This window comes from Cyprinus carpio, chromosome B1 (assembly GCF_018340385.1).
Source record: "Cyprinus carpio isolate SPL01 chromosome B1, ASM1834038v1, whole genome shotgun sequence".
Taxonomy (NCBI): Eukaryota; Metazoa; Chordata; class Actinopteri; order Cypriniformes; family Cyprinidae; genus Cyprinus; species Cyprinus carpio.
In genome coordinates this window covers 11230175-11254221 of record NC_056597.1, presented here as the reverse complement: position 1 = coordinate 11254221, position 24047 = coordinate 11230175, and the positions used below count along the sequence as shown (strand labels likewise).

Below are 24047 nucleotides of genomic sequence, written 5' to 3'. Positions count from 1 at the left end.
GTGTGCATTGAATTTATTTAATATACGAGTTTCACAATTTGAGTTGAATTACTGAAATAAATCATTGATCGATACTGTCTGCTCACAGTTAATAGCCAATCAGTGCAAAGATTTAAGTCAAATATTCCTCCCCCTCCTCACGTGCCTTCTTTTTGAACGCGACTTTTCTTCAATGAGGGATTGAAGAAAAATCACATTTAAAAGAAGCCGCGTGACGGATGATTTTCTTTTATAAGGTAGCTATTTTTTTTTTACAATGTTTTTGTAATGTATTAATTATCACGGGCTGTAATAAAAAATAAATAAAAACAAGTAGGCCCATATCAATATATAAGAGTATTTGGTTTGAATAGCCAATATTTTAGTAGGCTAGAAATATGTGGCTCTAGCTCCCCCTTGAAGCTCTTGTGTTTTTCTCCTTTTCCACCTCTCCAATCCTGTTCGTGCTTTGTTGCAGTTTGCTGATTTTTGTATAATGTTTTTTATTTTCAGGTGGTTTCAGTTTAATATGTTGCAGGCTCCTTTACTGGTAATAAATAATTGATCATGAATAATATTGATGATAATAAATTATCAAAAAATATTGAGCTTGTTTTTGAAGCCCACGTCCTTTTAAGGTCTTTGTTGATGCCGCGGTTGCTTATTTGTCTCGCGAGAGTTGGCAACAGTGGGCTGGACTATTTTTTTCGCGGGAAGTTCCTCAACCCTGCTCTGATGTGCTGTGTGTTTAGTGCGAATCACTTCAGGGAACTTCGATTAGAACAGACTCAACATTCTCAGATCAAGTCATGGACCACAGTGCAAAGAACGGTACATCACAGCTCAACGGGTAATGTTTCGATCTGTTGTTTTATTGTTGAATTCATTGTCACCACATGCCAGGACATGAATCTGTCATGACTTCAGATTTGTGTTCATGAGAAATGTGCTGGAGGACTGTGAGTTGCATGAGATTTTGTAATAAGTGTGCTTTGTGCAGACAACAAGGGTACGTTAATAGTTTAACAGAAACTGTATATGTTTTTGACACATCTCAAACAGTTAATGCCTTGGTCTGTTAATTCAGTGTTATAGCGCGTGTATACAACTAAAAAATAGACTGGACTGGCATGAACATGATGGTAGACTGCCCTCTTGTGGTCGTGTTTGCCTTCTTCAGCCCGCAGTAAGCTCGCAGTAAGCTCGCAGTATGTTGTTTGCACTACAAAATTAATGTTTGACAGACAGTTTTTATAATCATCACAAATCACATTAGATCTGAAAGGAAAATCTGAAACCCATGGCATTTTCATCTATATCGTGTGAATGATTTTCAGATAACTGCACATTTTAAAACTGCTTAATGATGACTGCCTCAGCATTGTGCCACTGCTCTTCCCATTAGCTTCAGATCATCAACCCTCAGTATTTCACCAGCAGACTAATTCACACACACCTGCTCTGACAGCTGCTCAAAAAAGACAGATTCACCAGAGACATTAGGAAAAAGAGCGAGTCAAGTCAGATGGGTCCATTAAATGTTCACACATAAATCCCCATGCCTTACAAAGACAGTCACTGAGATGTGTCGCGAAAGGTGTAATATCACTTTAAGCTAAAATGGAAGGCCCCAGAGGAGAACCCTCTGATGATAATGTCTGTCAGTGCTCAAATCACACATGTAGAGCATCAGGGATGCACAAGTAAAGATGTAATACTCCACTGAGACAACAGGAAACTTTCATATTATTAGTCACACTTGGCTAGTGGGTTTTTCAGATATGGATAACTAGAGAGCAGGGTCAGTGACTGATGACCAATTTAGTGCAGATATATTACCTTTTAAAATGTTTTATTTTTCTGACAAAAATTGTCAGACCTTTCTATTTATCAGTCACCAAAATGATTGTGGTTTCCACTGAAATGTTAAACCGTACAAACATTGATAATAATAAGAAATGTTGCTTGAGTAGTAAATCAGCATATTAGAATGATTTCTGAAGGATCATGTGACACTGGAGACTGGAGTAATGATGCTGAAAATGTAGCTTTGCCATCACTGAACACAGCACACTATTTTGAATTCTAATAATATTGCACAATATTATTGTTTTTAATCTTTTCCTGAACATTAAAAAAAGTCCCCAAACTTTTGAACCGTAGTGTAAGAAATAAGATTAAGGGCCCTTTTATATACAAGTGTTTTTGCTATTTTCAGCCCGAGGCAGTTGTCATTTTCCCGTCCTGCACCGCATTGTTTAAATAGCAGTTGCATTTGCACCCATGGGCGTGCTGGTCTAAAAAAGAGGTGTGTTCAGGCGCATTGTTGGCGTGTTGCTATTTTGAGGAACTGAAAAAAGACTGGGCCATAGACCAACTCAAACCTGGTCTAAAGTCTGGCAATATTTTTTCTTGGTTATTTAAAGAGCGCATTAGTAATATGTGCCTATAGGTCAGTGCACAAAATGCATGCACTTTGCTTATTACACATACAGGGATGCGCAGCAGCACACAAACATTTTTTAAAAATGATCTTAAATTATCTATTGATTGGTTTATTGTACGTTGTGCCTAAAACACACCCATTACTCATTAAGAGAATAGGGACAACCCGTTTAGACCATGCGCCCGGCGTGCTGAGCGTTTTCCCGTTGTATAATATTTAAATAATTTTTCAATCCATTTGATTAGTATCCTGGTTGATTTTTTGAGATGGCATAAGGGAATGCTAACACTATTTATTGTCCAAGTGGGCCAGTGCTGGTAATCTTGAAATGGTCAAATATTGGCAGATTTTTTGGCCTTGCCAGCATGTCAGTATCAGTCTGTTGCGGTGCGTGGCACTTACATGTTAATTATGATTATTATGATTATTATGCTATAAAAAAAACGTATATTAATTCTGTCCTCACTTTTATCATGTACTTAAAACACGGGTAAAAATCATTTGTTCACACATGATTTTATACCGAGCCTTATGTTAAACCAAGCGTTACGTTAAACTGCTTTAAATTACTTTTTTTTTTTTTACGTAAATCTACACCCCACTCACCATAATGACAAAGCAAAAACTGGATTTATCACAACTTGACAAAATGACATTGCACAAGTCTTCATACCCTTAACTCAAAACTTAGCTGAAGTACAATTACAGCCTCAGGTCTTTTGGGGTATGATGCAACAAGCTTTGCACATCTGCCTTTTATTTTTTATTTTTTACCATTCTTCTCTTTAGATCATCTCAAGCTCTGTCAGGTTGGCTGGGGACCATCAGTGGACAGCCATTTATAGGTTCCTCCAAAGATGTCTGATTGGTTCCAGGTCCCAGCTCTGGCTGGGCCACTCGAGGATGTACATAGAGTCGTCCCTAAGCCACTGCTGCATTGTCTTGCTGTGTGCGTAAAGTGATTGTCATGTTGGAAGGTGAACTTTCAGCCCAGTCTGAGGTTTTGTGCGCTCTGAACCAGGTTTTCATTAAGGATATCTCAGTATTTAGCTGCATTCATCTTTCCGTCTTCTCTGATCACTTCCCCAGTCCCTGCCGCTGAAAAACACCCCCACTGCAGGATGCTGCTGCCACCATGCTTCACCGTTGGGCTGGTATTATGCAGGTGCTAAGCAGTGCTTGGTTTCCCTTTAGACATGAATAAGGACTCTTTTTTTTTTTTTTTTTTTTTTTTTTTTTTTTTTTCACAAAGAGTTTTGTCACTTTGCCATCAAGCCCAGATTGGTGGAGTGTCGCAGTCATGTTTGTCCTTCTGTAAGTTTCTCCCATCTGTGTATAAGATCATGGAGCTCAACCAAAGTGACCATCAGTGTCTCAGAGACCCTTATCCTTCGATTGCTCAGTTTGACCAGAAAGCTAGATCTAAGAAGAGTTCTGATTGTTTCAAACTTCATCCATTAAGGATTATGGAGGCCAAATGCTCCTGTGAACCTTCAACACAGCAGACCTTTTTTTTAGTCTTCACCAGATCTGTCTCAACACAATCCTGTCTCTCAGCTCTGCAGGCCATTCCTTTGACCTCATGGCTTAGTTTTTTCTCTGACATCCATTTCAGCTGTTAAACTTTATATAGACAGGTGTGTGTGCCTTTCCAAATCATGTCCATTCAAACTGAATTTGCCACAGGTTAACTCCAGTCGGAGTATAGAAACATTTCAAAGATGATTCAGTGAAACTGGAATGCTCCGGATCTAAATTAAGTGTCAAAGCAAAGGGTATGAAAGACTTGTGCAATGTCATTTTGTTAGTGTTTCCTTTTTAATAAATTTGCAAAGTTGTGATCAATCTGTTTTTTGCTTTGTCATTATGGTGGGTGGGCTGTAGATTTATGTGAAAAAAAGTAATTTAAAGCAGTTTAACACAATAATGCCACATAACAAAATGTGAAAAAAATTACTATTTGTGTGCTTTGATGACAACAGGTGTTTAGATTTTTTTCCTTATTGAATTCATTCTTTCAACCCATCCATCAGAACACACAGTGAAGGTTTGACAAAGAAGAGACAGGACTACCTGGAGTGGCCTGAGTATTTCATGGCTGTTGCCTTCTTATCAGCGCAGCGGAGCAAGGACCCCAGTTCTCAGGTACCAGATATTGATTGCCTGCAGTCCTGCTAGATTGAAATGTGGGTTGATTTGTTGACCATGCATCAGTCTGAAAATGTGCTGAAATTACAATCAATATAGACATCTTTTGTAATCTTTTCAATACCTTGATCTTAATTTCTTTCTATTAAAACCATTTTGTTACAATTAATATTAGCTTGGAGAAGCTCTAAACGGCTTATAGTACCATAAAGAACTCCAAACACCCTACAGCTTCTTTTGATCAAAGGACACAAGCCTCTTATCCGCTCCATGTACTGTAAGAACGTATTCTGGTTTCAGAGATCCCCTGCTGTGCGGCGACCTCCTGGCTGACATAAACACTCCCGATATTTAAGTGCAATATTGAAGTTCAGTCAAGCATGATCCTCGGTCAGCTCATGCATGCAGCCGTTATTGCTCCTAAAGGCACAGAGCAGGATTGCATATCTAAGACACAAGAGTTTTGGTTAACTCAAGAATGCGGGTGCTGTCAGCCTTCTCCCCGCTCACTCATGCTGACTGAACTTTGTTGACAGCGATCTGTCGTCTCAGGAAACCCTTTTGCTTTCCTCCTCTGCTGACCTGTGTTGCATCAGATGAATTTGATGGGTCTTGCTGGAACATACAGTAATCCATCAGGTCAGGTTCTTGACTTCAGATCAGTCTCTTAGCGTCTTTTTTTTTAACATCCTGCCACAAGTGTTGTGTTTTTAATGTGGTGTATCTTGTTACAAAAAGTAAAAAATTAAGATTTTATTGGAACTAGAATAGTCTTAACACCTTAAAAAAATATTGTGGCATAGTTGAAGTGTTTACATCTGTTGTATTTATTTAAATTAGATTTGTGGTTTATTCAGAAACCTTAGAATGTGCATACATCTTTTCATTGTGAAAAAAAATCTGTTAAATCTGAATATGGTTCAAAATATGGAATAAGCAAGATTCAGTTAGTTAAAATATGATATGGTTTACAAATAATACTAATAAAAGATCACTGGATTTATTGATGACATGTATAAACCTGGTTGTTATGTATTTAAATATTTTAAACACATATGGTTTACTTGTAATCTTATATAAATCTCATTCTTGTATCATTTGTGTCTGACTGACAAATATGCATGCAAGTTTATTAGTTTAAAAACTGTACTCCAGTTGGATGGAAATTTTAGATGTAGTTAAAACGCTGGAACGGTCACAATGTGATGTCACACTCTGCAATGTCTTTTTTAAAAAGTGTCATTCAATACACAATACATCCAGAATGTAAGAAGAATATTAATCTACTCCACTTTGCTGCAACGGTGCATCCTGCAGGGTTAAAGCTCACTTTTTTTTTTTTTTTTTTTTAATTCAAATAAAGTAACAACTTGATGCATTGATATTTTATTGGTCACCTGTCTTCACATGATATGAATTTGCACCAATTTTCAACAAACTTGAACTTTGGAACATTCGCATAAGCTTGCGTTTGAGCTTCTGCATTTGCATGTGTATGAATGGAAATCATCAGTGGAATGAAAAGTGTAGTTTGACTGATTATTTGACTCACTAGACCGTGAATGTTTTTTTTTTTTCTCTAATACCAGGCTTATGCCTCTAGGCTGTCTTCATTGTGATTGATCTTAGCAAAATAAGCTTTTTTTTCAATATCATTTCAGGTTGGTGCCTGTATTGTGAATCAAGAAAACAAGATTGTGGGTATTGGCTACAATGGCATGCCCAACGGTTGTGACGATGACCTGCTGCCCTGGTCTCGCAGTGCTGATAACAAGCTGGACACCAAATACCCCTATGGTGAGTTTTGCATTTGACCCCCGGGTTCTTGACTTTTAAACTGCAGCAAGCATTTACTCATAATTATCAGTCACTCTGCCTCTGTTTGACACCGACAGGTCAATACACACTTACATTAAACACTCGCAGAAAAGGCTTTTTTTGATTTCAGGCTCTGTCAACGCAGCACATGGTGTCTGTTAACGCAGTGTGGTGAGGTGTATGCTCTCTTGAGCACATAGCGGATTCGTTTTCACCTGCATGGGGCTGATGGGAGAGATAAAGGCGGAGCTGCTGAGTGAGGGAATGGTCAAGGTCACTTTGTGGCAGCTATTAGTGTGAGAAATGGAAATGAGCTGGAGCTGGCGTTCCTAAAGGCGGCATATGCCAACTCGTGACTTTGAATGGGTCGTACTGCCAAAGGGAAGGTGTGAAACCTTGGAGAGGATTTATCAGTCTGGCACTTAGATGATCCTCTGAACTGTTCGTGACTTGTATTTCACCCTTGTTTCTGTTATCAGTGGTCAGGGTTGGGAAGATTTTTTTTTACATATTTTTTTTAAACAAAGCCAACTGAGTTGGACCCCACAAAGTGACCCAAAATTTAAATTGAATGCAGAAAATTAGTTTGGGCTTGGTTCAGCAGACAAGTTTTTGAAAGTTTTGTGTTTTTTTGTTTTCATTTTTTTGAACTTTAGTTTGGGCGTTGAAAGAACAATTTACGTTAATGTCAGAATACTGTCGATTGTTTTATTTTAAAAAGAAGTTTAAATTTGCAGTTCTATCAGGCTTAAGCTTTATGGGATTGCTTTCCAAGTTCTTCCTACTGCACCTACTGCCTGCACCTTGTTCCTATAAAGCTTTGGTATTACAACCCATATATTTGGCACTAATGAATGCATTTTGTAGAAAGTATTTAGTGTAAAATCACACATACCTGATACGATTTATGAATATAAAAATCCCAAAAATAAATCTTATTTGCATTTGTGGCTTGCTCAGGCATAGAGTTCAATTTCATGCAGAGTGACGGTACATTAATTCTATTCAAAGGATTCATTCGGCATATCTCTGTCTCTCTCAATGCACAAACGTGGCACAATAAAGGTAAACCATTTATAGTCGGTAGGATGTCCCTCGTAGTCTTAAGGATCATAGTTTGGATTCTCTCTTTTGTAATCTGTATGCTAATTTGATTATTATATTACCCCCCCCCCTCACCCCCAGTGTAGCATGTTGCTATGTAGTCGCAAGGGTGTTCTACAGTAGGTAATTGCTTAGTCTTGCTGGTTATGTATAATAATAATAAAAAAAGAACTCATGCCCAAGTGGAGTGAAACAGTGTCACAACATTACAGCTAGGGCTGTCACAATTGTGAAATTTGGAATGGATGACAACTGCTTAACACTTTTGCAGATTTGAGAAAACCTTTAAGCCCAAGCATCCAAGTAAGAGCAATAGTTGCAGTGTTTCTAGCTTTATGAAGGTTCTGTACAGTACTGTGCCACCAGAGGGTGCTGAAATACTAAGTATCACATTTAGTGGCCAACTTGATTTTTGCCCTGTAAACACAATGCTGCTTTATTCTCAAAATGTGAGACATATGCTGCAACGAGAGAAATATGTTGGTTAATATTGTGCTTTTTTTGCTGCAGCTGATTTAACAAGTCATCTTTATTTCCATAGCACTTTATACAACACAGATTGTGTCAAAGCAGCTTCACATTGATAAACAGGAAATAGCAGAATCAGTTATGAAAATTGGTCTGATTCTGTTGTACATCAGCTCTGAAAGACAGTAGTGTTTTTATTTAGCTTAAGTCAGTTCAGTGTTGGTTCTATATTCAGATAGGGCTGTAAGATTAGTTGAATTTTAATCGTGATCATGACTTCTGCTTCTCTTGATTTATTAAGCATAATCGTCTGCGATATTTACCCACTGATTGTTTATCCTGAAAATGTTTCACTACCTTTAAATATTTGACATTCCAGTTAGATTAATATACATGCAATAAATGTTAGAATTGATTTGAGCTCAGTCCCTCCTTCCTATGATCACACAGTTGATCGTACTCCATCATCATCATCATCATGCACTCACTCTCAATTGTGTGTCTGTGTGTGTGTCTGCTTCCAGTTAAAACACAAAATGAGTCTGTGTATCTGTGTGAATTATTGACGTCTCTCTTCCATCATAACTACATGCCCTCTCTCTCTTTCTCTGCTTTGTGCTGAAGCTCTGCCAAAATAAACGTGTCAGGCTGGTGTTTCGTGGTGCAATGGTAATGTGCCACCGCTGATGGGCCAATTCATTCTCCGTAATTAAGGCGAGCAGAGTGAGTGATTAGACGGGGCTTTTTCTGGGTGATGTTGTGGAGAGCTGACATCTGTTCAGACTCATGCTTTGAAATCTTTTTCCTTTTTAACAGTGAACTGGTGACTGGAGTCTTTTTGTGGTGAAGTGGTACAATGTTGACAAGCCAAGAAAGCTCAATCCAAGTTTGTTGTGAAGCAAAGATATTAATCGTAGCTTCTGTGCTGCACGTATGTGTGTTCGTGAACTCTGAACATTTCTAACAGGTTTTTCATGTTTTGTTGCAGTGTGTCACGCAGAGCTGAACGCCATTATGAATAAGAACTCGGCAGATGTCAAGGGTTGCACCATGTATGTAGCGCTCTTCCCCTGCAACGAGTGCGCCAAACTCATTATTCAAGCAGGTGAGAGCGTGTCTGAACTTGTTTCTGACTGTGTGTGTGTGTCTTTCATGATGTGCATGTTGGTTTATTTATCAACACTTTTATTTTCACTGTTTGAAATTCATTTTGTAAGCAGGCATTAGTGCATTAATACAAGGAATTGGTGGTGCACCAAAATTTCAGCAATTTATTATTTAGATGAAATAGTTTTGGAGGGCCAAAATCATTGACCAAAACAGTGACCTTTAATTAGCGTTTCTCCAATGTTATGTCTAATTTCAATAAACATTATTTAATACGGATCTGCCATCCAGTAATCATAAAAAGCTTTTTGCTTTGTAACTTTTAATATAAAACAAAGTCTCAGCTTTCAAATTCTGTAAATTGTATCATTTAAATGCAAACAATAAACGTGGTTTTGATGCTCTGTAATGTGGAGTGAAGGATCTGCCATGGTGCAAGCGTCAAGTGAACCAATTTTCTCTTCCTAGTTACTACTAGTTATATAGCTCAAAATAAACATGAAATATTATCAGAAGGTATGATGAAAGAAACAGTGCAACTTACTGAAATGTATCACGGAAAGACATCATTAAAACAGCTTGTAAACAATGTCACATAACACTTTGTTTTTTATCTCAGGAAAACCATTCAGTGTCTATATACTTATCAGTTGGCTAGGGAGGGGAATTTTGCCAAATATATGTACTATAATAAATATTCTGTTGTTTTCATTATTTAAAGTGTTTGAATAAATCTGTCACGGAAACAAGTTTGTATTACATCTACCATTCAAACTTGGTGCAGATATGCTTTTGCCATTACTAGTTTCATGTTTTTTGTTAGTTGTCACCGTAAAATGCACAATGCTGTTAAATGTACTCTATCGGGAACATATCAACAGTCCTATTTTCTCTGTCAAAATGCTTTGACGCAATAGCAGTGTACACCAGCGACGCATTTAAAGCAAAGACATTTCAATACTAGCACCAACACTGCTCCAGTGAGAAATAATTTGAATAAAAGATTTGTTTACCCTCTTTAAGCGTTTCTTTAAGTTGATGAAATGCAATCTCTGAGCTCTTAACTGGCTTTGTCTCGCATGTGTGACTCTAAGTGTGACTAAGAACGTACATGTGCTCTCTAACTGTTCCTGTTGATTGTTCACGCAGTCCGACTTCCGCCTTCTACTTATATGCCTCAAGTATAGTCAGAGATATATTGAATAATTAGTTTTTCGTTCATTGTTACATCTGTTTGCTTTCTTTGTCTTCTTGCGAACAGTACCACGATTTAGTGACACCAAGAATTAATGCAGTTATGCTTGAAAGCTATCACTTTCCTTTTCAAACACATTTCAAATTTATATTTTCTGAGAAAGGCACAAAATGAAACGTAGTACAGACCTGAGCGTCAAAGGTTTTTTTTTTTTTTTTTTTTTTTTTTGCAACCCTTTCACCTCTATTAGAGTGCATAGCAAGCATTATACGTTTATTCAGTTCCGTCTCTGCACTTCACACACATCAGGATCAGCGTTTCTGCTCAGATATTTGAGCCTTTGTTCCAGTGCTGATGTGGCTGCAGATGAAATGACGGATGAGACAGGAGGAAACAGAGGTTCTCGATGGTCACCCTTCCATACTGAGAACCTGCAGTGGGCGTCACTTTGAGCAGCCATCTTCTTTGTGAGCCTTCTTAGCTGGTTAGATTCAGCCTACATGGTGACAGGTTGTCTTCCTCTTATTTTTCCTTCTCCAAACCCTGTTCTGCTGTTATTTTCAATCTCTTCTTATCTGTTGAACTCTCTTAACACCCCCATCCCTAGTCTCTCTCCTCCCCTCCAAGTCTTTTTGTCCTCATCTTCTCTCTCTCTCTTTCTTTGGTTTGCTTTTCCTGATCCCCCTCCATGTACTCTTGTGGCAAAGCCCACTGAAGCTGTGTGCTGAAGATAGCACGACACACGCTCCGATGCTGTCTGATCTTCATGATGCTTGGCCTTGCCCTGGCCCATCTCTCAGTGGGGTGTCAGCTTCCTCTCAATGTTCTGGCATCATTAAGGAACACACACAGCACTTTCTCTCTCTTTCGTCTCCTCGCGCTCTATAGGATGCAGCAAAACGCGGCTAAAAATGAACGTCCGACCTCATTAAAAACACCCTCTGATGATGCCAATCAGATGGAGCTGAACAAAGCGGATGTTTAATGTTTGAATGCTGAGTTTAAAAGAATTGAGTCAGGGGTGTCGTCGCTGTTTGTTCATTTTGAAGGTGTTATGACCATGTTTGTTTACTAGAAGTTGTAAAGCCCCATGATATGAGGGAACAGAAAAGCCTCTGCATGGAAAAAACATGAGGATAAAGGGGAATATTAGTGGACTTGGAATACGAATCCACCCTGATTCTCTTATAAAGGCAACCAGGCTGTATCTTGTTTATTTGTGCATGGTAAACCTTTTGATATTGCCAGCCTGTGCTTCTCTAATAGAAAAACTGTAACATTATTTAATTATAACCAGAGGGATTTATTAAAATGAAGGTTTTTCCAGTATTTTGGTGCCATCGGTACACATTTTTTCTGCCAGCGACACTGCTTTCATTTGCCTTGATCCTATTCCTGCTTAAATGTGTGCTGTGTCGGTCATTTGACAACTGTTCTTGTACTAAAATGAGAGCTCTTCCCGTCTACTTTCTCCATTTCTTTTTTCTTTGTGTAATTTTTTCACAGTACATGAGATGGGGGGGCATCAAGAAAGTGAAGACCCCAGATATTATGCCCCCCCGTATCTAATTCAGTAGCTATTCCTCCAGCGAGAAAGTGTTACTGCTCTTTTCGAATGCCGTTCAAATGTGTCCATCCCTCAATCTCACAGAATGAAATGACACCAAATCATTTTCACTTTCTCTGGCTCCCATGTTGATGTCCCCCCTGCACTTTGGCACCTCGGTGCCGGAGACGGCAGTTTCAGAAGCACTGCTTTAGAGCCTCTCCTCTCTCTGAGGAATTAAAGTGTTCAGTTCCCAAGCAGCTGCCATCTTGTCACTTCCTGTGACTGTTTTTGGAGGGACTGAGGGACTGTACTGTCACCTCATCTCCAGAGAGCATTCTGGAAATGTAGTATCTCCAGAGTTCTGCTCCACCTTCCATCAGAGCCTTCCCTTCTGTTGGACAGCTTGTCGTCTTGGAAGTATTTTTGAGCAGCTCTGATGCTTATTCTCATGTTCTTTTCATGGAAAGACATATTTACATTGAAACACTACTGCTATTTTTTTTTTGGACGTTTTCTTTATGGATCACGTCAGACTTTAGTTGGAACCGTTTTAACTTTTTTTTTAAAAAAAAAAAAATTACATTTTTTTTTTTTTGTATGGACACGATTGGGTGTTTGCTTATTATTTTAAATAGCCCGTTGAGACTTGGATATACAAAGTCTTTTTTTTCCCCCGCTGCACCATAAAATGTCACCACCAAAATGGTTTTAAGATGGCATAGCCAGGCTATTCCATGGTAATTTCATCTGTTCCCTCTCAAAAATTGTTCAAGTAATACCGTGGAGAGGCCCCATGCTTGTAATGACAGCCTTTAATGACAGGTGGAATTCACTCTGTGCAAGTCATTTTGCCTTCGATCAGAGCACTTCTCTCCTCTTGTGAAGATAAAAGAACATGATGGAGATGCTGTGTGTTTTGGGGGGTGGATGTGTTTCTCTATGGTATATTCATCAGCGATTGCAGCAACCATTGGCAATGTTGGACTTCTCTTTTCACCTCTGAAAGCGTTAAGGGCGAGAGTGGAGTCTAAGTGGTTTCACCAGATTCCTCACATTTCTTTGTAAAGCTTGGCTAACGGGGCCCTTTATAGAGTCTCCTCATGTGGGCCGCTTGTGAGTAGTCAGCAGGATGCGTGGGGGTGCTGCCAAATGCACCACGTGTTTTAAAGATGCCAGCAGGGCAGATTTAGTCTCAGTTGGGATTGGTTGATATTGGTTTGAGCCTGCAGCGACAAGTTATCGACTTCCCTTCCTTCTCCCCGAGCACAAGCTCTTGTTCTTTCCTAACAGGCTATTTTGGGTCCCTGTTCTCCTTGGGCCTGTTTGTTTAAATTTCTCTGTCTGTTTGTTTGTGTGTGTGCACAAGTGTGCTTTTGTATGACCCACACTATCCTTTTGCTGTTTTTGCCTTACAGGTATAAAGGATGTGATCTATTTGTCAGACAAGTACCATGACACTCCAGAAATGACTGCCTCCAGACGGCTTCTTAACTTGGCGGGCATCACGTACAAGTGAGTATCTCGAGTCTGACCTTAGTAAGGGGTTGGTGTGTGGCTTGGAAATTAAGTAGCTTCATTTGCATTCCTGTCGGTTCTGACTGGCCCGAACGATTGTACAGTCAAGGCTGTAACGGAACCGACCCTCAGATGTGTTGGGTGTATGTGTGACCTGAAGCCTCAAAAAGCTGCTGTGAGCCTTCGAAAATAGACGCTTGGGGAAAAATGAGTTAGCACTGTGCACAAGTCTGAGTATGCCTCGTACTCCATAGGAAATCAAAGCGTAACACAACATAAAAGACATTTTGAAGAATGTGGGTAACCGAACAGTTGATGGTACCCATTGACTTCCATTGTTTATTTTGTGGAAGAACATTCTTCAGAATATCCTCTTTTGTGTTCAGCAGAAAAAAGAAAGATCCCACTTTATATTAGGTGACTTTAACTACTATGTTCTAGCATTTAAATTAATCACTGTATACAAAGCACTTATTATATGCATATGTTTTACATTGTACTTATATTTTAAAAAATACCTGCATGTAATTACATCTGTAATTAATTTCTCATTTATAATTACACTGTTGACCCATCCCTTACACCAGGGGTAGGCAACGTCAGTCCTGGAGTTCGGATGTCCTGCAGAGTTTAGCTCCAACCCTGAAAAAAAGTCTCACTTGTCTGTTGCCTTAGTAATCCTGAAGACCTTGATTAGCTTGTTCAGGTGTGTTTGATTATGGTTAGAGCTAAACTCTGCAGGACAGTGGCACTCCAGGACTGACGTTGCCTGTCCCTGCCTTACACCTTAACCCAACCTTAAACCTACCCATATAATCAAACCTGTCCCCAACCTTACCCATATCCCCCCTCAATAGCAGCAAAAGTGTTTTGCTATACAATATGAACACAATAAATACATTGTATTTATTTTTTTATGTAAGTACATAGTAGTTAAAGGGACACTTCACCCCAAAATAAAAAAAATTGTCATTAATCACTTACCCCCCATGTCGTTCCAAACCCGTAAAAGCTTTGTTCATCTTTGGAACACAATTTAAGATATTAGGGATGAAAACCGGGAGGCCTGTGACTGTCCCATAGACTGCCAAGTAAATAAGTGTCAAGGTCCATAAAGGTATGAAAGTCATCGTCAGAATATTCCATCTGCCATCAGACATGGAACACTTTTTGTATGACTAATTGTGATTTACTTGGCTGTCCATGGGACAGTCACAAGCCTGCCGGTTTTCATCCAAAATTTCTTAAATTGTGTTCCAAAGACGAACTAAGCTTTTACGGGTTTGGAACAACATGGGGGTAAGTGATTAATGACAACATTTTTATTTTGGGGTGAAGTATCCCTTTAAGGCTGCCTAATATAAAGTGGCACCGAAAGAAATTCTTAATGGTTTGGAACAACTTGAAGGTAAGGAAATGATGGTAGAATGTTCATTTTTAGTTCATCTCTTTAAAGTGATAGCAGCATAAAAACCTGCTGCTGTCTTGTCATTAATGTTAATCAATAACAAAAAAACATTCACTCACTACTTTTGACTAAATAACTTGACTAAGAATGAGATTAATTATTCCAGTGAAGACTATGCAGAGTTTTATTTTTTACATCTGATTATTTCTGTAGTAGTTCTTGCTGTTGAACCCATTGTAGCTCAAAAACTTAGTTTATTAAATTTGGATCCTTGTTCTGTTGTATTTGCCATTTTGTAAAAAAATTTTTTTTATATAATTTTCTTATATTTAATAAGTATGTTTTGATGTATATTGTTGTCATGAAAAAAATCTCCCATATTGTGAAATAAGATTTTGGTCATATTGCCCACAGATTGAGTTAGATGTCAGGATAAAGTCCAAGAGCACTGGGACTAAAAGAGCAAAATGTAATCGCAAACATTTAACACTCTGAGACATACATAATGTGAGTGAAGAAGTCCTTCACTTTTTTTTTTTTAATGAGATACAGGGTTAACTGAAAACTTAACTGCACTCTCTGTGGGGTTTGCAGTCCAGACACGGTCCTCTTTATGTTAGAGAGAGTCAGCGGGAACCACAGCAAGAGCGGACAGGACGGAAATCTCCTCTCCCCAGTTGTATGTACACACTATATATAGATGCACGGTAAATATACTCTGAAGCCTTTCATCAGAGTCAGATCAAATAGGACTAGGGGGACATGAGCCTGAGGAGACAAAAGGAGTAGATCCGCCTGAAGATGAGAATCAGGAAATCCTTGAAGATACTTTCATGCCTCTTGCCTGTCTTTGAGGGTAGCAAGGTTAATTCCCCTGCTGCCGCTTTTTGAAGGCTGTTCTCCAGTACTTCCAGCATTACTATGAATTTGTCCTGCTGGATCTCTCCATTTCCATGGCTTCAGCTCTTTGATTGCAGAGCCATAAGATATTTAATGAAGCTCGTATTAAAATCCATTTGAAACTATCATGACTGCAGGGATTTCACTATACAACAGTTTAACAATCCGGTAACACTTTAGAATAAGGTTCCATTAGTTAATGTTAGTTAATGTAATAATTAACATGAACAATACATTTATTACCGTATTTATTCATCTTTGTTAATGTTAATGAAAATAAAGTTATTCATTGTTAGTTCATGCTAATTCACAGTGCATTAACTAATGTTAACAAGCACAACTTTTGATTTGAATAATGCATTGCTAAATTATGAAATTAGCATTAAATAAGATTAATAAATGCTGTAGAAAGATTGTTCTTGCTTAGTTCATGTTAACTAAAGTAGTTAACTAACATTACCTAATGGAACCTTATTCTAAAGTGTTACCAACAATCCTACTACTATTATTTGCTACATTTGGGCATTCAAGGCTCTATATAAGCATTTATTTCCATCTGTCTTTCTGTGTGTGTGTGTGTGTGTGTGTGTGTTTTTTTTTTTTTTTTTTTTTTTTTTTTTTTTTTTGGTTAGCTGCATAGTCTTGCATGATCATAATATTTCCATTTTCTTATTTAATGTACACAGTTTTGACCTGTGGAAAAAATGTTTCAGTAGCAATGCGCTTGCTTGTGTGTGTTCCCAATGAAAGATTTAGACTTAACTTGCATTCTAACAGTGAACTGCAGTAGTAGACTGTGTGTTTTTTTTTTTTTTTTTTTTTTTTTTGAGTGGCACATGAAGAGGAAATGAAGGATGGACAGAGGTGTTCTTGAAACCTCACCATTGCTGTGCAGAATTCTGCATTCTGAATTCTGAATGAGATGATGAATTGATTTGCTCAGGCATCAGCTGAAGCTGGCTTTGCATTAAGGTACATGGGGAGCGAGAGACAAAGCTTTGTGGTTGTTTGTGGATAAAGACTTTGAATACTTTTGCAGTCAGTAGAGATTTTATTTGTATTAGCCTCTGTTGTTATAGAGGTTGGATGATGAGGGATAGATTTTCGCTACATCCAGCTCATCTCACACTGAGGGAGGGATTAATAAAAGAATAAAGAGTAAAAGGAGTGGGTTAGAAAGTGAATTAAAAAGAGGGAAAAATAAAAGGAAAAGCAGGGAGCAGTCGCAGAAGACATGGCTATAAGTGGGAAAATAGGGAGTTTACCACCTGCTGGTTTGGTTCTTCTTGGCAGTGTATTTTCTCATGAGAAGTAGGAGTCTTGGTCCCTGCTGGGATTGCCTTATGGAAGGGTTACTGCTTGTGTTCTCTCATGAGGTCTAGTATGTAATTGGTTTCCTCAACTCCAGTGTGCTGAGGTGAATTACTGGTGTGACAACTTGAACAATGAGGACAAGGAGTGAATTCTCTTTCTCTCACTTTTCTCAAGGTATTTTAAAAGGAGGGCTCAGTTTTGACTAGAGTGACAAACTACTTAGGTTTTATTTGGTTGTTTCAGTAATATTTTCTGTTCTTATTTCTGTCCTACAGGCAATTCCAGCCAAAGCAAGGCAGGATTGTCATTGATTTTAATTCAATCAACCACCCCGGATTGAAAACTTCCAGTGGTTTGGGGGGCGTGCAGTCGCCATAGACTGAGGAACTTGGAACATGACACTAAGTATTCATAAAACAGACTCATTGTTTTTCTCACTTATGTACTGGTGAAGGTCATTATGAGTTTGACAGTGATTACTAAATAGATGTATAGTAGTTTACTGTTTTAAGTCTGTTTTTGCAAATCTTGAAACTTGCTGGAATTAACTATTGTCAATGTTTTGAATGTTTTTCTTTTATGTATTTGCTCTAATGCATAAAATTTACATTTTGTTTTTATCAATTTACATGCAAAATAGCAGCCGGTTTGTGACCTTGGCTGAATGTGCCTTTGTTTAATTGATTCTTTTAGAGTTTTGGTATTTATGATGAGTGGGATGACAATGAGGACATTAAAATCAAGCTGGATGCCAACATTAACCAAATCAAATGTTATTTACCTTTTCTTTAACCTTTTTGTATTCTCTATGACAAGGCTGATTAGATTTTGATGTTCATTTCACAAATACTAAAACTGCAAATTACCCTTCCCTTTTAACCATTGACCATTGATGGCTGTTTTGCTCATATTATAAGTTTTTGTAAGCACCACAGCAGATAAACCTCATATTCTGTCATTCTTTTGTGCATGTTGTGTATCTTCATGTTAGAACCCACAACTTCAGGTTTTAATAAAAAAAAAAAAAAAAAAAAAAAAAGAAGAGGAGACTTGCATTCGGAGGGAATAGCTTTTAAATGTTACTTATCGTTACACCGGGATCACACTCCCAAAATGTTCATTGCCATACTATGAGAGTTAGAATATTGTTTTTTCATAACATAGCACAAAACACAAAATAAATCATAACTGCCCACAGCTGCTGTTAGGTTTTGTTCTGTGGCATGCATACATTTAGCAGGTCAAAAGTTTGACTTTCATATTACTTGATGCATTTCTTAACAATAATTTTTTTTTCTCTCTGAGTATCATTTGGTCACTGCTGTTCATTCGTAATGCTCTTGTCAACAAATCTTAATTTCTTAATCTTATTTTAAGAATGAAAGATTGTTCATATTATGGTTGTTTGGCATTGCAAATGAATTTGTCATTATCTATATCACTTCTGAGTTATATCAGGCTTAATGAGATAATTAATACTAAGCTTGTGAAAACTAAAATCATGAGGTTCTTTAAGTGTAATGACCCTCTTATACTGTGAAGTATCCATTGTGAATGTTTGCAGTGTTGCAGATAACTTAAAGTGATAGTTTACACCTAAAATTAATTCTGTGATTAATTAGTCATGTTGTTCTGTAAAACATAAAGTCGTCATTCAGGTTTGAAACGACATGAGGGTGAGGGAATAATGACGAAGTATTTGGGGTGAACGATTCCTTTAAAAAGGTTTGAATAAACTCAGTTTGTTGAATGCTTATTAAAGACATCAAGCTGATTAGATCACGTTATATTAGACTGCCTGGATGAATTGCACATTCACTTATGGTTTTGTAGAATGTTGCTATGCTGCCATTACTGAGAAAGCCATTCAGACTAATGTCTTAACGGCACCATAAACCAAAGCTGTAAATGCTTTGACAAAATTAAGAAAATTATGTTAATTGTTCACAGGCAGTTGAGATTCGAGAACCTTTAAATTATTTTAATCTCAAACATTAGAGGATTTAAAAAGCCGTATCTTAATTTCTTTTCTTAGTAACCATAAAGTCATTCTCTTCAAAGCCACCTTTCAGCTCTTGAAGTGGTCCTGTTTCGAGTGTCCTTACGTATGCTGGTTATGCATGTTTTATGAAAATAAGAACGAATATTGTTTCCAATATGTATTTGCAGATGTCCTTCATTAATAGATGGTTAGTGAAAATACACATGCCATGTGATGTTTCTGTGCTGATTGTTTAAAATTTTTTCCAGTAGGATCTTGTACTGGAAATATTCAAAGAAAGGTCCTAGAAAAGAAAGGTATTTTCTGAAAGAAACTGAAGAAAATATTTGGAAAATAAAATGGCTCTTACTCACAATGAAATGTCACTGGACCCAATTCACTTGCACTGTCATGAAAATAACAGCTTGGACATTCTGCTACACTTATATTAAAAATACAAGGTCTTAATTGGTGTTGATTGTTCCATAAGAGCTATTAAAGGGATACTCCACCCCAAAATAAAAATTTTGTCATTAATCACTTACCCCCATGTCGTTCCAAACCCGTAAAAGCTACATTCTTCTTTGGAACACATTTTAAGATATTTTGGATGAAAACCAGGAGGCCTGTGACTGTCCCATAGACTGCTAAGTAAATAACAGTGTCAAGGTCCATAAAAAGTATGAAAGTCCTGTTCAGAACACTCCATCTGCCATCAGACGTGCAATCTGGGTTATATGAAGCGACAAGAATACTTTTTGTAAGCGAAAAAAACAAAAATAACGACTTTATTTAACAATTTCTTTGTCAATGGTCTCCTCTGTCTGTCCATATCACCGTATGCTGCGTATGCTCTTCTGTATCATCCGTGCCACAAGGATGCACTGTTTCTACATGTATTTAGCTTTTATTTGAAAGAAAGCAGAAACCTTGAAAAAGGAATTATTGAATAAAGTCATTATTTTTGTTTTCTTCGCTTACAAAAAGTGTTCCCGTCGCTTCATATAACCCAGATTGCACGTCTGATGGCAGATGGAGTATTCTGATGACGACTTCTGGACCTTGACACTGTTATTTACTTGGCAGTCTATGGGACAGTCACAGGTCTCCCGGTTTTCATCCAAAATATCTTAAATTGTGTTCTGAAGACTAATGTATCTTTTACAGGTTTGGAACGACATGGGGGTAAGTGATTAATGACAAAATTTTCATTTTGGGGTGAAGTATCCCTTTAACATCCATGGAATCTTTCCATTCCACAAAATGTTCTTTATAGTGGAAAAAAGGTTCTTTAGATTATTAAAATGTTCTTCAGACTAAGAAAAAAGTGAATATTAAGAACTGTTCTCTGAAAGGTTTTTTGAATGGTTAATGAAAATGTAAATATACTTTTGGGCAGAAAAATTTTATACATGTCTACAATATCATGATTTTTGGTGAAACTTTAAGTCCTTGCAATGAACATGCTGACTACATCAGAAGAAATTGAAGCTTTGAAAACCATAATGATGTTGACCATTTGTTTGTTGCTGTTCTATAACTTTGCTCTTTTTTTAGGTAGATGTTGTGGCTGCTTATATTTTTTTCTTTGCGTTTTGATGATGTATTGCATCATTACACCCACCTGATGGGAGTGCTGTCATTGCTGGAAGAGAATAGGCCCACTGAGTTTATACTTCAAGAGAAAATAAATACTCTTTTGTTCTTCCATTCTTTTATCTGAAATGCAGTATGTTGTTAATAAAGGTAACAAATAAAAAAAGACTTGAGTTGGTTGATGTATGCAAGTTGAACAATATGTGGAGGTGTTTAGACCTATCAATTTGGGTGGATTTTTTTTTTTTTTTTTTGACGGTTTTCTTGGATGACTTTTTTTTGGTTGTTTGTTTTGGGTGTTGTGTTTGGATGTTTTTTTAAATGTTATTTTTGAGGAAGTGTATTTGTTATGTGTGAGCAGCAAAGGGGGTTATAAAATGCCTCAAAAAAAAAGTTTACAGCAAGCAGATGAAAACCTGTTCATGTGTCAGATGGTGTAGCTGATGGAGTGCTGCAGCATAGTCTGTTAGAGAACCAAGTGCAATCATTCTCTGGAACACAGCGCTCTGACAGCCAGCCAGCACTGTCTAAGAGAAGACAGACCAAAGCACAATGGCCCTCTTCACTGGTGAGACACTGATGTCTTAAGAAATGACACGGTCACGAGAGCTTAGTTTTACTGTTACAATGCAGATTATGGGAAGATGTAGCTCTTTAACTGTACATTTGGAAAGTCACCAACACCAGTGTGTTTTAGACTTTTATTGACACTGCCATTTTATTGGGAGTCACAGCCTGAGAGCTGACAGAAATGATGGACAAGATATGTCTGCATACGAGCACCATAAGGATGACAGACACTATGTAAAGCTCAAAAAATTATGAATAAAATAGTTAAATATACATATATATTTCACTAAAATATTCACAAAAAGCAAACCTTGCAACAGCTGTATAAGAAAAAATAATGCAAAAAGATTAAATAGAATAGCTTAAAAAAAGACAGCAGATGCTTTTATCGTAAAAGCATATCGTAACCTAATTTTGCACACACTGAAAAGTCTTTAAAGCTCTGTCATTCTAGCGATGGCTTGTGATAGACTCAAGTCATTCCAAAAATATTTGATGGAATTCAGATGGCTCTCCTGAGTAGTTAAAATACATGCATCTTTCTGCTAATGTGTAGTTATTTTTTCAGTGATGTAACTTTAAATGTTCTGTCACTCTTTATGAGAGAAAAGAGCTGGACAACTTACTTTAGGAACAAAACGGATGAAAAAGCCACAGTTTCTGTACCATGCTGCACTTTGTGTTGTGTAGACATTCAAACTGATGCTCAGTGTGACAGGTCTTGTACTTTGAGTACTACACAATGTCACTTAGTGTAAGAGGAATATGTATAGAGAGAAGCGTGGTGGCAGATAGAGGCATGCTGACAGGAAGCTGTATAAAATTACATCGATGTCATATGCAATGCACCTGAAGGACTAAGCACACTGAACCTGTCAGTTTAAACCAACTATTTATTTCTCATTATTAACAACAACATCATCATCCATATTATGTCAGAAATCAGAGGGAAAACTCTTTCTACAGCAGCAGGTAAGGGGCCAGTTGTGTTAAACATGAAGGCTATTTCTCACATTACTTTTAAATATAAAGGTTCTTAACTGATGATTCCACAAAGGTGGTTTAACATCCATAGAACCTTTCAGTTGCATAACAGGTTCTAACTATTAGAATGTTCTTCACATTTACACTCCACCAAAGGTTCTTTGGTTAACCAAAAATGGTTCTTCTATGGCATCGCTATGAAAACCCCCTTTTGATACCTTTAATAGTGTAGACTATGGTGGGTGTTTGTTCATTTCTTCGGCATCACCCTTATGTGTGTGTGTGTGTGTGTGTATGCTAGGCTATATATAAACATAAGCAGTTTGAAATGCACTGAGGATCAGTTCTTCTCCCACTCAGTAAAGTACATCTGTCCTTATGTTGCTGCTTGCCGACCTCAAAAGCTAGTTTCCTTTAAGCTTCATCTTCAAACTGGAAACACAATTTGACACTTCCTCCATGCCAGTATAGAGGCTCTTCAGTGTGAAGGCAAAAATTTTCAGACCAGAGAGATGCAATCTGTCCGATATGGTGTTTGGCAAATCATGCTCAGCAAGTGTAACAACAGTGACAGGTGATGTGGGTGTTGAATAAACTGAAGATAATTCAATGTGAGCAAAATCATACCGTTTGCATTCTAGCATTTATTACATTATCCCACTCTGACAGCTACTTCTTGTATTTCAATATTTCAGGTAACCATAGTGTGTGTTTGAAGGCAAATAAAATACAGACAGACAAATAATATATCATGCAAAGACAAAGTAATCAGGTTTGCCATTGGTGCTTTGTCTGATTTAGCTCAGGTTTATTATACAGGAAAACCCTGCATGGGCCTGCTGTGAGCTCCTTTCCTGTTTCTTTCCATTTTTAGCCTTGATAAAGCGCTGGTCATTAGACAAAAGCTTTGTAAGTTAAGATAAAAAACAGTTAGTGGAAGGCGGCTGCATTAAAACTCTTGGCTGCCAAGTGTAAAGACACTTAGATCAGAAATATAAAGGATGCCCTCTTAAGATAAAAAAGTGGAATGAGCTAAAACACGTCTTATTTCATTAGGCCCATTGTCTCCATTGAACAACATATAACCCTCCGATCTGATCTATTGCATGAATTGATGTGTAATTAATGAAATGACCTGAATGCAGTATGGAATAAATGAACCGCAGCAGACTTCACTTACCTTTATGTTTGCTTCAGCATATGGAAAGTGACACACTGACAGCTCCATTTGATATCCATCAAACTTGCTTCCATATGGTTCCAGATGAAAAAAATAGCATAAAACAAGGGAACAGTAATACAGGTGGCAAATATCCACAAGGTGTTGATTATTAAGTAAGTGTAAAACTCTTTATTTGCGTCAAGTTCAGAACTAAACGTGTACTCGCTGATCCATACAGCCATGTCTTCGATTTAGTAACCAAATTTGGTAGACACACATTTTGGAATGCACTTCATTTCCAGCCGTTTAAGTGATTAGAGCTTTATGGGACATTAACTGTACTTTCATCATGGTTTATGAAACCACTGTATGGAATACCGCATATGTTGTGTTGTTTGGCTAATTCATGTAGAGAAATGAATTATAATTTTTAAAACGGATATTTTTTTTTTATTTTTTATTTTTTTACATTTTATTGTATAGTGGAAATACTACCACTGTGCAGTACAACTCAAGTGAAGAAGGCTATGTAAATTCTGTCATATTTATATGTTACCTTTTTATGCCGTCACCATTTCTGCACTACATGTGGTATTAAATTACAGTACAAAGATTTCAGTTATAAATGTGCAGTAGTCCATGTGCTTTTTGAGATAGTTATGGTTTTAACTCAACACATCATTAGATAAAGTGCATTCTAATATTTATTTACGTCATAATGCAAAATATAGACCAATTTGTATTTGAATATTCATTAACTACTGTTATAAATAAAATAATTTTTGATGGCAACAAACCTAATT

The 24047-nt window shown here is 37.4% G+C and overlaps 1 protein-coding gene across 1 annotated transcript; it reads left to right on the top strand.

The window, feature by feature from the left end:
• The first annotated feature begins 653 nt into the window (after positions 1-653).
• On the top strand, positions 654-17909 carry dctd (dCMP deaminase). Its single transcript, XM_042716571.1, has 6 exons — positions 654-829; positions 4459-4570; positions 6235-6370; positions 8952-9068; positions 13230-13326; positions 17227-17909. Exons 1-6 carry the CDS (start codon positions 789-791, stop codon positions 17327-17329), a joined length of 606 nt encoding a protein of 201 aa, XP_042572505.1. The 5' UTR covers positions 654-788; the 3' UTR covers positions 17330-17909.
• The last annotated feature ends 6138 nt before the right edge of the window (positions 17910-24047 follow it).

Coding starts and splice junctions, on each gene's coding strand:
- dctd (XM_042716571.1), top strand. CDS start 789: ATGGACCACAGTGCAAAGAACGGTACATCACAGCTCAACGG. Junction 6,371..8,951: donor GGACACCAAATACCCCTATG/GTGAGTTTTGCA, acceptor GTTTTGTTGCAG/TGTGTCACGCAGAGCTGAAC. Junction 9,069..13,229: donor CAAACTCATTATTCAAGCAG/GTGAGAGCGTGT, acceptor TTTGCCTTACAG/GTATAAAGGATGTGATCTAT.